At 37.1% G+C, this 15,213-nt stretch overlaps 1 protein-coding gene across 36 annotated transcripts in view; it reads left to right on the forward strand.

Moving 5' to 3' along the window:
* Positions 1-15,213, forward strand: part of ZNF536 (zinc finger protein 536) — a 417,537-nt gene that overhangs the window by 335,942 nt on the left and 66,382 nt on the right. For 3 of the 36 annotated variants that reach the window (XM_065567136.1, XM_042852209.2, XM_042852208.2), the window contains one exon: positions 2,004-2,044. The exons of the other annotated variants lie outside the window; for them this stretch is intronic. In XM_065567136.1, the coding sequence (XP_065423208.1) occupies positions 2,004-2,017 (14 nt within the window). In that variant the 3' untranslated portion in view covers positions 2,018-2,044. The remainder of the gene's footprint in view (positions 1-2,003; positions 2,045-15,213) is intronic. 36 annotated transcript variants of the gene reach the window in all.

The following is a 15,213-nucleotide window of genomic DNA, read 5'->3' on the forward strand; positions in this document are numbered from 1 at the left end:
AAAGTGCTTTACAGACAATTGTACAGTATATTCCCCAAATATCACAGAGAGAGAAAGGGAAGTTAAATAGTTGTCTATTGTTGATTGAAAAAGCAGCTCACCGTTAAAGTAGTTTGGGGCAGTGAACTTAAGAGTTAGGTTAGAATTTAAACAAGATGCCTAGACAGTACAGAGATCACTTTTGGGGAAGGGATATATGGGAATTCTCTGGGATGGATCTTCAACTGGTGTACCTTTATCACAACTTAGGATCTGCCCCTACACCCTTTTTTTCACCTATGGGGTCTACATTATGGAGGCACACCCTCGGGTCAAGGAAGGCTAGTAACAGCTCCCTCCAGAGCCTATCAACACCAGTCTAAATGCCAAAGGAGATTGCTTTAATGGGAGGCCCTCCTAGAGGGCCCGAGTGCTCTGCAACTCTACAAAGATTTGGACTACATTTTTAGTTGCTTTTCAGTAGGTTTTTTCTTTTTAATTTATGAAATGCCACAAGCTGTTTGCTTACTAATAGGTAGAGCTAAATACCCAGTGCTCAGCGAGAGTGCACTCATAGATAGAATTGGTTCTGAGGCATGGGTGAGCATTTGAGGCCCCATACTGCAAGATGCTGAGTGTCCTCCATTCTGATTTGAAACTAAAGGATGTTCAGTCCCTAACCTGAGACACTCAGAACCTCACAGTGTGAGCTCTATGGCCCAATCCCTGCCATTGAAGTCAATGGCAAAAGTCCTATTGACTTTAGTGGAGTAGTAGTAGGTGCTTGGGCTAAACATCACAAGGGCCAGTTTGGAAAAGTGAAATGAAATATTTGCTGTTATCCCTGTTGATAGATAGTGGAACAACATTAAAATTCCAGCCCCCTGTGTCCTCTGCTGGGTGCGTAGATCTATTTCTCCATTTTCTTACACAATGTATAATTCTGCTCCCTAAAACAGAATAGAGTAACATGATCCAGCATTCACAAAACAATCTTTCTTGTTTGGGGGAATGGGGATGCTTGGAAGGAGGGGGAATGATGTTGGAAATGAACTGTCGTCTATTAAAAAAAAAAAAAGAAAGCATACAGAGTCAGCCTTAAATCGGTACTTGTGAGTACAAGGCCAGAATTCCAGACCAAGCTTGCATCTTATCCCTTGTAATCATAGAATAGTTCTCATTGAAAGGACAGCAGGTTATGTGTTGAAAAGTGGTTAAGCTAAGCAGTGTTTAAGGAGATAATGCAAATGCGATGCCTCCATTATAGAGAGAGGGTATATATATATATTTTTAGAAATCATTCCTTTTCGTAAATATATTGTACATAAAATGACAGCTAGAATTTTTAAATCATTTTTGGAGGGGGGATGTTGGATTCCACTGAGCCCTAGTCAGGGGGACTTGTGCATGAGGTCACTGCCAAATTTCAAATGCCCTTTAAATCCTTTTTTTAATTGTAAACATATACAATCTTCTCGAATAAGGCCTAAAAAATTTAATACAGGGCTAAATTCACATTTTAAATATAAAAACATGTTTAATGTATTTACAGCAATTGATTTAATTGTCTAAGTAAAACCAGCTTTGCATAAATTAATAAAATATTTGCACTGGGATAGAATGATAATTGCCCTGATTTTAGGGAATGAAGTGGTTAGGGCTTTTATTTACTCTACCTGCTAAGCTCACGCATCTAACACTTAAGCTAACGTGGTTTCTTCAGCACCAACCCTTTAACAAATATTCAAAAAGATGACTGAATTTTGCAAGTTACTGTATTTCATAGAAGGCTTTTTCCAAAGCTTCTATAGTCAATGAAAATTAAAAAAAAAAAAAAAACACTTTTTAAAATTGGATGTATAACAGTGGTAAATCTTGGCTATTTTTGGTTATTAAAAAGGTACACATGCATCACTAATTAACAATAGGATTTTTATAACATTTTTTGTAATATTATGTAATATTTAAATTTGTGTTGATTTTCTCAATTTTACATGTAGTAATTAATTTTGTCTTACTGACAGATGATTCTCAATGACTGATTTTCAAGAGAAAATCCAGACAGGTATTTTAACGCTTTGTTTTCATTCAAGAAGCCTTGTATTCATGGTTCTGGTTATCGTTAAGGGGCACTGAACTAGGCTCTGTTGTAAATTAAAGGTTTAGTATATTTAGATAACTGAATCCATTTCCATATTCTTATCTTTATGAAAATCTTTTTGGAGGGAGTGTAAGCAAATTAGGTTCCCATCCTCCTCTCAACAAAGCATGCATATACCAGGTATATAATTCAAACTTTCTCCCTTCCTGGCTTTATTAACAAATGTAAGTATAACTACAAAACAGAAAGCTCAGTCTAAGCCTTTTCCCCAAGGTCGGCTGCTTCTAGGGTTTGCCCTGATGGCCCCCTTCCATCCGTAGCACCCTCTGTTCAGTAAGAAAAAGAAAGATACTTTGATACCCCTCCCTCCTGCTATTTCCTGGTTGAAGATCACCTACCACTATGATTCCTCAGTAATTTAGATTGAATCTTCATACAGAACACAAGCACCTGACATGCAGGTGATTCAGGAGAGGAACCCTGAATTCCTGTGCCATTCATCATCCTGTTACAGAGAAGCTGCAGGGGATAAAGTTAGGCCAAAGTTAAAGACCCACTTTATATCCAGCTAACAAATCCTCTCTTTTTAGAAATCTCACAGTGAACGGGCAATATGGCAAACAACCAACTCCAATTTTGTATTTGGTTGTTTGTTTTGTTTTAACTGCAAATAACATATAGTATCTGCCTGTTTCTTTACAATTTTGAAGGTAATTGTTTGTCATTTCCCAATTAACTATTGGAACATTTAAGCCATAATGGACAGTGCACCTTTAACATACTCATTAATTTCTTGTTATGCTGTTTGAGTGCTATGAACTTATCTTTGTCTCTCTCTCTCTCTCTCTCTCTCTCTCCCCCGCCCCTTCTGTCCCTAACTATTGATCCACGTCTTAGTCTTACAATCTATATATTTTTAGTATTTATTACCCTGAACTTGTAGACTGTGACATTGTAGTTAAGGGGCTGTTGGGGTTTCACAGTTTTTAGGGATTTGTTATTCAGCCATTTTAAATACACAAGGCTGATAGTTGGCAATAGTTCTTTCCAAAGCATGTGTCATTCTCATTGCCATTAATTGGAGTTATAGGTATATTGATGCCTCTACGTGAATATCCAGACCGGATGCTGTATTTCATTATGAAAACTGGCTAATCCCTGTTGTAATATTAGATCAGTGGGAAACATTTTTTGCCAGTTTTAGTGCTGTTTGGTAATATAGCTACAAATAAAACAAGTGTTGATGGACAGAAAGTAAGAATGAGTGCAGCATTTGTGGCCTAATCGAATGATTGAAATCAGTGGGGGACTTTCCATTGACTTCAGTCGGGTTTGGATCAGGCTTCCGGTTTTCACTACAGGCTGGTCTGAAAATATTAGTTTTTGTAGCATATAGAGCCTTTATATTTCTATCTTCTAACCATGTCTTGTTGGTGTCTTATCACGTCACTTCCTGCACCCTTTGCTATAACAGGGATGTCAGCCTTGATTACCTTCTTATGTGCCTCCACCTTCTTCTTCTACACTATCCCTGTACAAAGAACTTCCTTTCCAATCTGTCATTGAAATCCTTCCTCAAAGCCCACTTATGGAACAGTGCTTGTAAGAGGTTGTCTACACATGAAAGTCAATCCAGAAAAAAGTAGGGTGTGAATTTTAAAGTGGATTAATTATTCCTGAGTAACAATATGTGTAGACACATTTATTCCAGAATAAGAGCATCCACACATGGAGTTAATCAGGAATTGCTAGTCTGGAATAACTCCCTATGTAGACAAACCCTTAGTAAACAACTAATTAATGATGCCTAGGTTGAAAGGCAGTCGAGATAATTGTGTATGTGTGTATATGTGTGCGTTTGTATAGCACATGGCACAATGGGGCACTAATTCTGACTGGGACGGGGCCTTCTGGATAGTATAGTATTTAAATCCTATTCATTTTCATGATGGATTGTGGAATAAGATTTTTGGCATAATCATTCTACTGACTTCATACATGGTTCATGAGATCCACTACTATCATCAAAAAGTATGTATGCCGTTAAGGCTTAAATTCATTCTATATATTTTCTTAGAATCTGAAAAATAGAAGTATCAGTTTTCTAAGCACATGGACTTTTGTATATGCATAACCTATGCACACAGGCCAAGATCCTGCAAGGTACTGGGGCGTTCAACTCCCTTTTGGGATCTGGGCCATAGATACATGTCCAGTCAGGTATTTGTGTATTTTCATGGCCAGCCAGATACCTACCTGGATATATGTATATACCTACACCTAATTTGTGCATGCATTTCACTTATTTGGACCCATACATTATATATACACATGGAAATGTATGGAGCTCAGCCACCTTAACCAGCTGAGGATCTCACCCATGATATGTATGCAATTGCCTGCAAATGTCTATGTTTTAAATCATGGCTCATATGTTTTGAGGTTATTTAGGATGGAAGGTCAGGGACAACCGTCACTTACACTCTCTCTCTTTCCTTCTTTTGAGCAACTCCTTCTGTAATAGTTTGTTACACAAGTTTTTGCTACTGCTGTCCTTGGTGGCATATGCCATAAGAAATTCCATCTGAATTCCTTTTGTGCCTACTTTCTCTTAGCATCAGATCATGCCCAATTGCTGTTAGATAAGACACTAGCTTAAGTAGCCTTCTATAGCAGTTCCGTACTCCTTAACCTCCTCGTCTAAGGAATATAGATCTGGTTTGTTTTTGACTAAGATAATTTTGTCACTTGATATCCTGTACTTCCTCAATTTTTTTAATGATAATGCTGTCAAAGCTGATGTACAATATTCCAAATTATTTCTTTGCTATTCTGTTATAAAGTGCCCAAAGGGTTTCTAACACTTTACAGTCAATACCTCGGTTTGTGTATCACAGAGGTATCTTTACTTTTTTGTGCTGCTGTTGGGTCTTGTGATTAAGATTTTAGCACTTTATTCAGAATTCCTCACAGCACTTCTGTTGCGTCCCCATTAGTTGATGAGAATTCTAAGCATGTCATTCCTTTTCTCTTTGTACGTAGTTCACCCTAAATTTTTCTTTATTGAATTGTATAAAATCGCTTTCCCTATTCCCTCAGAGACATTCTGCATTTTTCATTTTTTGACACCCTCATTTTTACTGTCTGCAGCTTCCCCTCCATTTTCTATATTACGTAAATTTCATCCCCCTTTCTTGTAGATTTCTTCTTTCAGGTCACTGATACAGAAAGTGAAAAAAAATCAGCTTATTAGTGATGCTTGTGGGACACCAGCCAACACCTCCCATCGTCCTAATCTCTCTATGTTAATGTAAGGAAAAGCTTTGCCTTCAATATCCTATCCAGTTCTTTATCCAGTATTCAGCTCACCCTCTCTTCAAAACTTACTCACATTGTAAATTAGTCTTTCAGGAGGTAGTGCAGCAAAAGCCTTCTTAAAGTCCAAGTAAATCATGCTCACGGCTTTCTTCATCATTTTATTTTTTCTTTATTTTTTTTCAAAATATTCTATTAGTTTTGTTACGTATGATCTCCCTTTTGTGAAACCATGCTGAATATCTTTAATTAAATCATAACTTTCCCTATTTTGTCCCTGATTAGTGTTTCCAATACCTTCCCCACTGCTGAAGTTGGGCTTACTAGTGTTTAATTTCCTTGATCTTCCCTAGAGCTGTTACTACATTAGTCCTCCCATCCAGTGGCATTTCCTCTCCCTCCAAAGATATTTGCTAAAGCTTCCCTGTTCCTTTGCCTCTTCCTGCAAAATTCTGGCATGGAGCCCATCTTTGGTGACTGATTTTGGATCTTAAATTGTATTCCCAATACATTTTTACCACTTTACCTTTAATTTCATTTGTTAATCTTTCTAATCCTTGGTAGCTGGTGTTTCTTGACAACATGGATCTGCCCCTGTTCCAGTTGAAACTAGTAGGAGCAGGAGCCTGGGAGTGCACAGCTTTGTTGGTTCCAAATGAACTTTTCATTGCTCTTAGAGCTTCTTTTTAAAGGTGGCCTCACCCCAACTTTTGAATGTCAGATCATTACACATATCTATCATAGGTATTTATATAGCCTCCATTGCTGTAGTATCTGACCACTTCACAATCTGTAATGTATTTATCCTCACAATATCCCAGTTAGGCAGGATGGTGCTGTTATTCCCATTTCACTGATGGGGAGTTGAGATGCAGAAGGACTAAGTTGAAGGTCACATGGGAAATCTATGATGAAGCAGGAAATTGAACCCAAATCTTTGAGACCCACGCTAGCATGCTAATCAGTAGTCCATCCTTCCTCTTAGGAATCCAAGATTTTTGACTCACAAATTTAGAGGTTGCTTTTGTGTCCTTAGTGTATTTTTGCTAAGTTATATGTATATTCTTTATACTGATATGAATTCCTCTTTGAACATCTGCCATTTCCATATAGAATCACTTCTTCCATTTCTTTTATTCCATACAGGGTCTGCTCCTCCTCTCTCTGAAGTCAATTGGAAGTTTTGCCGTTGCCTTCCTTGAGAGCAGGAGCTAGCCTTGAGAGTCACTGACACTTCTATCAAAACTTAACCCTGCTGAAATTCAACAGCTTTATCTTTTAGTTGTAAATCTGGTCCTAACTCATTGTATGCATATTGTATGCAAGGAATGGATACTCAGAAGAAGCCCATTCATTTTACTATAACCTTCCAGGCTTAGATTTGGGTCATAGCAGTTCTGCTGCCAGGGGTTGCAAAGACAACATCAATAGAAAAGAGTGAGCTAAGGGAGGAATAAAAGTAGCTCGTTCGACTGTCTAGATCCCCTGGAATGTATGTCCCCACCATTCTTTAGAAGTCTCAGACTCTCATCAAAGGTATTAAAATAGAAACAAAATATTTGTAATATTCTCTATCTTATTATATATATATAACTTAAAATAATCCAAAGAAATGTAAGTGCAAAAGGCATTAAAATAAGATTAGATGCTAAATTTTCCAAATGGCGCAGGAAGAATTTGTCCCATCCCTCCTGTTAACTACTATAGGAGTCAAGTGACTCTGTCCCTGCAAACTTCCATGGAAATGAACCCCCTAAGGCTGCAACTTAAACCAGAAAACAGCCACTCTGTCCTTAATTCACCTCATTTTGATTAAAAACTGGTACTGGATATGATATATAAGATCACACTTACTGCTCTGAGACCCCGGAAACCTGAGCATGATGGAATACATCAGGGGTGGAGTGGCAGCCTTGACTCTGAATATTTTTGCTTTTGTCAGTTAAAGTCAGACAGTGAATGTTACTGTAATGACATTTTATATCTTCCACTCTGTATTCTAGTGGAGGGAGCCACAGGTGTTCCACTGGAATTACTCACACATTTATAGAATTGGACATTCTGTCATTAAATGGACTTAAAACTAAAAAGCCTTTGTCTGTGAAAGGTGACCAATAGAAAGAGACTTTGGATTATCTGATATCCCATAACTTAATCATATGGCTCTTAAGAGTGGGACATAAGCAGCTGTGTCTCACTAATATGCATGCAATATGTGTAAAGTGATATGCTTTAATTCTAAACTTGTTTTTAGCAGGAAGAAAAAGCATTTAGATGAGGAACATTAAGATTCAGCATTAACCATTTTTTTCCTCAGGGCAAAATTATTCATCACCTGATATTTATTAAGACGGCATTTTTATTTTATTGCTATACACCATAAAGGGTCTTTCTAAACAGTCTCAAAGTTTTGTGATAAAGTTTAATAGAGTAGCTAACAGTATTTAACTGGACTTTCAAAATCAATGATTTTGAAAAAAGAGTTTATTTAAAAAAATAGAAATGTTGTCAGACAACACAGCTGAAATAACCAGGACAAGCATTCATTTAATTTACTATTTCAATTTAAAAAATTTTTATTCATCCTCCCATATTACATAAAATTGATTTCAGTATTGTAGTCTTAATTGTTAGTTTGTGTTGGTTTAATCTCTCTTATTTAAGTATGTTTGCTTTAATAATATTTTAAAAAAACTAAGACAAAGAAACTGTAGATTAGAGACTTTATTTTCAGGGTAAAATGATACGGATAAGTGAGCGTCAACTGACCAGAAATTATTTGCTTCTGTCTGTTAGACACGTAATGGAGTCATTTAACTAGTCAAATTAGGAGCTGTAGAAATGCACCATGCTTCATTACTGAGTTCGAATGGGCACCATTTTACATTTACGTCAAAAATTATCTCATAGCAAATTAATGTTTTCATTGTGCTGAAAAGTCAAAGCTGTGCAGTATTAGCACCACCTAGAGGACATAGCAAAATATTTTCAAAATGTTTTCAGTACAAGAAAAACAATGATGAATATATTATCTTTAAAAACCAAGTATCTTAAAAAATCTCTAAAAACTTTCTCGTGGTGTTTATATTATCTGTATCTATATCTATATCTAAACTAAACCAGATAGTTTAGCTCCATGAACTAAGAAAAAGTGTAATGACATAAATGCATACTTCTGAAATTACAAAGAAATTAACAGAATATTTTAATTCAATAGATTTGGTACATTATAGGAACACTGGGTAGTTTTCTTGCTTTATCCAGTTTCACACTTTTCCTTACATTGCAAATTGGTACTTTTGTGAGGTCTTTCAGTGTCTATACTGTTGGCTATGCATTTTTACATACAGAAAAGAATTCTTTTTAAATCTGAATATTTTCTTTTACTTGGGAAATACTTTAAACATTCTCACTTTAATCTGAGAGTTTTACTAAAGTAATTTTGTATCTTCATTAAAAATTCCCAAAAAGCTAAAGAGAAATGAGTTGAGGAGAAAGTAGTTATTTAACAAATTAAACACTTATGCAAACAATTGATGGACAACTAGTGAAGAAGAAATGCTCAAGTGTACTGAAAGAACCCAGGTGAATGAAGAAAATGAGGAAGAAAATAGAATGCATCTTAAAAATATTTCATCACTACTCTGGGTGGCTCTGATGCCAAAAATGTAAAGAATAGCATAACATTTAAAGTAAGACATTTCAAATGTGCCAATTTTATGTCTTCAACTTCTGGAATTACATTTTCCCAAAGAGATATTTGTAAGGTAGCCGACAATGTAAAACAGAATGTCTTTTGGCTAGGAACACTCAATAGGGAGTGAAGTTACAGTGGACATCTTCGACATCAAGGGTAGATGATTGCAAGGCATGTAGGTTCATACCCAAGTGTTTTGTGATGAAAGAATATGCCTAAACTAAGTGCCTTAGCAACCACAGAATTGTGGCTTATTGCTTTAATCAAACTTTAGGAGTTTGTGGAATAAAGTTGAAAAAACAATTAGCTAATAAGACTTACATCAGATACTCCATAGGCCATGATCCAAAGACCACTGACGTCAGTACGAGTCTTTCCATTAATTTCAGTGGCCTATGGATCAGGCCCATAAAGCTCAAACTTGAAAACCCATTAATAGATTTTTAAGGTCAGAAGAGACCATTAGGATCATCTAGTTTGACCTTCTGCATAACATGGGCCATAGAATTTCACCCAGTAATTCCTGCAATGAAGGGATTTTCATAGATGAGCAATTGGACCACTCAAGTGACTAGGGAATACTCATTTGAGGGTTTGCAGGATTTGAATGTTTGATCTGAACCTTCCTAAATGTAGGAAGGTTTTTTTTATTGACAAGACTATCTAAACTTACTTTTCCAATGTTTATTGAATGTTTTGTTCTGTGTATCTTAATGAGTTTGCCATGTTAATATTCTTTGAAAGCTTTTATAGAATGAAAACCAACCAAAAAAACACTCCATATTTTTGACACAAAATATAATAGCCTGATACAAATATGAGCAAATAGGAGTAAGTGGGACACAATTCCTGTGGTATTACATTTATCTCTGACACAAATGATCATTTATTAATTAAAATGCTGCCTGCCAACTCTATTTTGAAGACAAAAATTCCACATAATTGTGTCAAGTATGTAATTTTTGTTAGTATACTGTATTTTTCGTATTTCAATGAGATGCTCTTCAGGATCCTTTTGAAAATCAAATAATTGCTTGTGATATTATTTCCTGGCTAAGTACAGTATTTTAAACATATACTGTGCTGTAAGATCAAGAATTTGACAGTGACTTTAGGGCCATGCCAAATTGGTAGGCGAAAGAACATGCCTGTGAGCAAGTTTTCCTTTTGTTCTAGACAAAGCTATTTTTTTTTAATGACTAAAGCTCATTGCTGAAAAGAATTTCTTTGAAACAGCAAACAAAAAATGTTAAGACTCTTGTTTACAAGTACTCTGGTGTTTTCTTCTTTAACTGTAGAAACACTTTACCTATTACCATGAATCTTGTCTGCTGAGATGTTTCAGCCTTCATGTTATGTTTACCAAGGCCAGACTAGAGGATCAAATAATTTATAACCATTCCTGTTGGATTTTATGTAATAACTTTGGAACTCATATAAAGTAATGATCCACAAACTCTTTTAATGTTCATTATAAAATATGAAATATTTCTCAGAACCATTGCAATTATGTGACCAGACATAACTGTTTCACACATGAGTAAATACAGGGAGGTTTAACATAACTTTATTATCTTCCTGTCTTTTCCTCTCATTGATGTGATAATGCTGTTTTAATATTTTCCTAAAGAAAAGTTAAGTAATTTCAGAATCTCTATTGAGGCCTAGTTTATTGGTTTTTGTAATAGAGCACTCAAGAATAATTATATTTATGATTAGACCGACACGAGTAAATGTTGTCTGAATAGGAGTAAAATACCCCAAAAGCTTTCTGTAATTGTAGATGTTTGTCACTATGTCTAATGAATTTTTGTGCTATTTAAAGTTGATAAAAGGAAATATTTAGGATCCATCTATCTAGCCATTTATTCTGTGCTCATCACTGTAGTATCAAGGCATCTTACTAGGGGACTTTCTGATTTTTATTAGATATTAAAGTGTTAATGGATATGGAATGGGAAAACCAGTTAAAATCTCATGCAGTAACAGTCCATTGATTATTTAGGGAAAAATACCTCCCTCAAAAGGAAAAACCATGAATGAAGAAAAGTTCTCAACACAGAGGAGAAGATTCAGCTTGTGGTGTTTCCTCTGTCTCCTGCCCTTGAGGAAGAGGGTTTAGGAGCTCACAGAGAGGGGGAAAGGGTGAGGTCTATAAATCTGGTGGAGCTCATGGCTTACCAGGAAAACCAGCCTACATCCCCGGAGATCCAAGTCTCCTCACAGTGCTCAGGAAGCCCCATCTTAGGAGTAATGCTGCTGTTGGGTTTCCCTTTGAAGTTTGTAAAATGGGAGATGAAGATACAATGGTCAGTTACTGCTCGTTGCACCAGCAGTTCCTCCTGTGTAATTGTCAAGCTGTACAGAGGGGAATGTGCCACAGAAAGAGGTTGCTCCTTTACCCTGCCACCTGAGACCAAACATCCCCAATCCATGGCTGTGTGTTTCATGCATGTAGGTTATACTCGTGTCAGTGGCCATTTGGAGCATGCCACATGTGACAGTGCATAGTGGAGTTGTTTGAAGTCATCCTTTAATTCTGCCATATGAATGAAGTACTTACACTGCAGACCTTCTTTACATTGGCTATTCAAAAAGCTTGGAATAGTTAGAATGAGAATTAAAGCTGGAAAATACAATTATTTTGTATTTGTATTATGGCAATGCAGAGATGTCCCAGTCAGAAATGTGGCCCCTTTTTGAAACTTGGAAGGCATTTCAGACTATATATATGCTTAATCTTGTGTGGTTTACCCAGACAAAAGTCCTGTTACTCTAGTGACCATTTTATCTAAATAAAGGCTGCAGGATCACCAACTGTGTTCCTAATTGGTGAAATTCACCCCAGTGTAGAGGACCCATGCCCCAAGGGTGCCCCTTTGAGAGAAATTTACCTTATTATCCCTTACCTATGACAAAATGAGCCTCTGTACTTGGTCTGAATAAGCTGGCATGGAGAGGCATGTACAATATGGCTGTAGACCTGTGGAGGGTTCAGTAGATTTCATCCAATTGCCAAAACACATAGGAATTTCAGCGACTTTTCCAGCCTATAGGTTGGAATCAGGGCCGGCTCCAGGCACCAGCTTACCAAGCAGGTGCTTGGGGCGGCCACTTCGGAGAGGGGCGGCACGTCCAGCTGTTCGGCGGCAATTTGGCAGAAGGTCCCTCACTCCTGCTCGGAGCGAAGGACCTCCTGCCGAATTGCTGCCGCAGATCACGATCGCGGCTTTTTTGTTTGTTTGTTTGTTTGTTTGTTTGGCTGCTTGGGGCGGCCAAAACCCTGGAGCCGGCCCTGGTTGGAATAGCAGCATTGAAGGCCCTCACTGCAGCCCCACAACCTTCCAGGGGACTGAAAGGTTTAATTCCATCCCCCAATCTCCTGTTTCGCTCCTTTTACTCAGGCTTTGTGCAGTGAGAGGTAAATTTCAGGCATTGAGAGGAAGGAAGAGAATTCATAAATGTTATTTTCATGAGTCAGGCAAAGTGATAAGTGGTGAAGCACAGCAGAGCCATGAATCAGTTAGGTATGGTCATTCCTAAAGTGAGAAAATAACTTGTTTATTCCACACAGTCCCTTTGCTGTGTGTTATATGTGTAGAACATTCCATTCTCTTTTAAGTTTTAAATTAAAATGATTTTATTTTGCTTTATGAAATGCTGATGCATTAAAGTATGATTCTACTTGTCCTTTTGCTGGTAGAAAAATATGGTGTGACTAATGACACGATGAGATAATATATTCATGAGGTCCAAAGGATGGTTGTATTAAAACAATGTGCTCATTCTCACTTAAGACCGTTAGTGTAGCTTTGTACAGCTTTAAACAACATTAATCAATTTTCAGTTTACAAATTTCCACATGCAAAATTTGAAATTTTCAAATGTAAAGAGAAACTGAGATTTTTCACCAATAACATTTCATTTTCACTAGAGAACTTTTTTTTATCGTTACAAATGGCATATTTTGCCTAAGAACAAATCACAATTGTTGACTTGTGTCTCAAATGAAAATTTACCCCTTTTGTAATGAAATTTCTCAGTTTTGGCAATGAAGACCAACTTTTACTTTTTCTGGACAACTATGAAAAATTCAAAACCAAACCGCAAATCATTTCACGTTTTACAAAACTGTTCAAAGCATGATTTTCTCTGAAGTTCTGAAATTTGTTTTCCACATCTCTAGGCAGGCTTTAAAGTCACGTTAACTTGTACAAGGATAAAATATGTATTGTAATGAAACAGGCAACTTTGAGTCTTGGCTTTTACAAATGGAACCTATACAGATTGGGTATTAAGATATTCTAAAACACAATAAAGGATAAAGCACCAAACTTCCATAGCCATAGACAAAAAGAATAAGGCTTCATGCAGCCAAAGCTTATATACAAACATTTTGTCACTGTTGTCAGAGCTATTTCTCTCCAAACTTCCAGTCCAGTTTCCTAGGATTTCCCTTCAGGACTTCTTCCATCCTAACCTCCTAGTTCCTTCTTGCTCACAGAAACTCTTTTTTTATGACAGGTTTCAGAGTAGCAGCCGTGTTAGTCTGTATCCGCAAAAAGAAGAACCGGAGTACTTGTGGCACCTTAGAGACTAACAAATTTATTAGAGCATAAGCTTTCGTGGACTACAGCATCCGTAGAAGTGGGCTGTAGTCCACGAAAGCTTATGCTCTAATAAATTTGTTAGTCTTTAAGGTGCCACAAGTACTCCGGTTCTTCTTTTTTATGACAGTTGAAGCTAATTACTTTCCTACCCCATTTCCCACTCCAGCAAGTATGACTTGGCAGTCCTTTCCCTGCATGTTATAGCAAGGTTTTGTACCTGAGCTTGGAGTGATTCAGCAAAAGACTCCTGCATTTCTATATAGGTTTTAGCTGTGAAATGGCTGCTGAATAATGTGTCTGCAAGTCCAATGACTGCTAACCTATGCATAGCAGCTGTATAGGTCTGAATCACGCAGCTTTCTTGTCATGCCCCTAGGCATATGTTGTAGAGAGAGTTTGGCCTCACGTATTTTAGATTGTTATTATAATATTAGTATTTTAAGGGACTTTGCCTTGCCTGGCACATGAAAACTATATTTTCATTTCGATGTAAAAGAAAGTAAGGCCTTGGCTACACTTACCCGCAAGTTCGACGGCTGGAAATCGAACTTCTGGGTTCGACTTATCGCGTCTAGTCTGGACGCGATAAGTCGAACGCGGAAGTGCTCGCCGTCGACTGCGGTACTCCAGCTCGCCGAGAGGAGTACCGCGGAGTCGACGGGGGAGCCTGCCTGCCGAGTGTGGACCAAGGTAAGTTTGAACTAATTCGAACTAAGGTACTTCGAACTTCAGCTACGTTATTCACGTAGCTGAAGTTGCGTACCTTAGTTCGAATTAGGGGGGGTAGTGTAGACCAAGCCTAGAAGCACAACCTCCTCCCCCAAAAAGCCCAAACACAAGCCGCATTAGCACTAGCATGAGGAGTAATGTCAGTGTTATGATTCACCTTGGGGTTACTTTATATTATTGTCCTTAGATTTACTTGAGAGAAAGCTACTGCTTTTTCTTTAGAATCAAGACTATTTAAAACAAAATGATCATATTTTCTGTGATACATTACTTTGTAAGAAATTGTATCAGAGCATCTTTTGGAATAAACCTATCCATTATATAGAATGTATGATTCAAATCTGAAACAAAAAAATAATTTAAACAATCTTTTAAACATCAGTATTAGGTTGGATTCCTTTTTTAAAGAATATTATCCATAGTCATCTCTTTTATGTTATCATTATTTCAGTTATAAAAACTGAAATCAGTTGTCTTTAAGTCTTAGTATTCTTTCACCATTGATGTACACAGAATTGTTGACTGTCAATATTGCTGAGTGTACAACTGGCACACTTATGTTAGCTCGTCTGAAACACTGTCTCTTGAGATTCAAAGGATGTCATTCCTGTCTAAGTGGTAGAGTGATAATACATCTGCACTCTCTGTATGTGACACCTAACTGTCATGTGGCTTTGTCAATGGACAGCAATGCCTGTCATTTTGCTGTGAGACCCAACATAAAGTGTACATCACCCTTGACACAAAATAAAGTGCAGTGCATAAGGGAGGTTATTCCAGGT

Source organism: Chrysemys picta, chromosome 14, assembly GCF_011386835.1.
Source record: "Chrysemys picta bellii isolate R12L10 chromosome 14, ASM1138683v2, whole genome shotgun sequence".
Classification (NCBI taxonomy): Eukaryota; Metazoa; Chordata; order Testudines; family Emydidae; genus Chrysemys; species Chrysemys picta.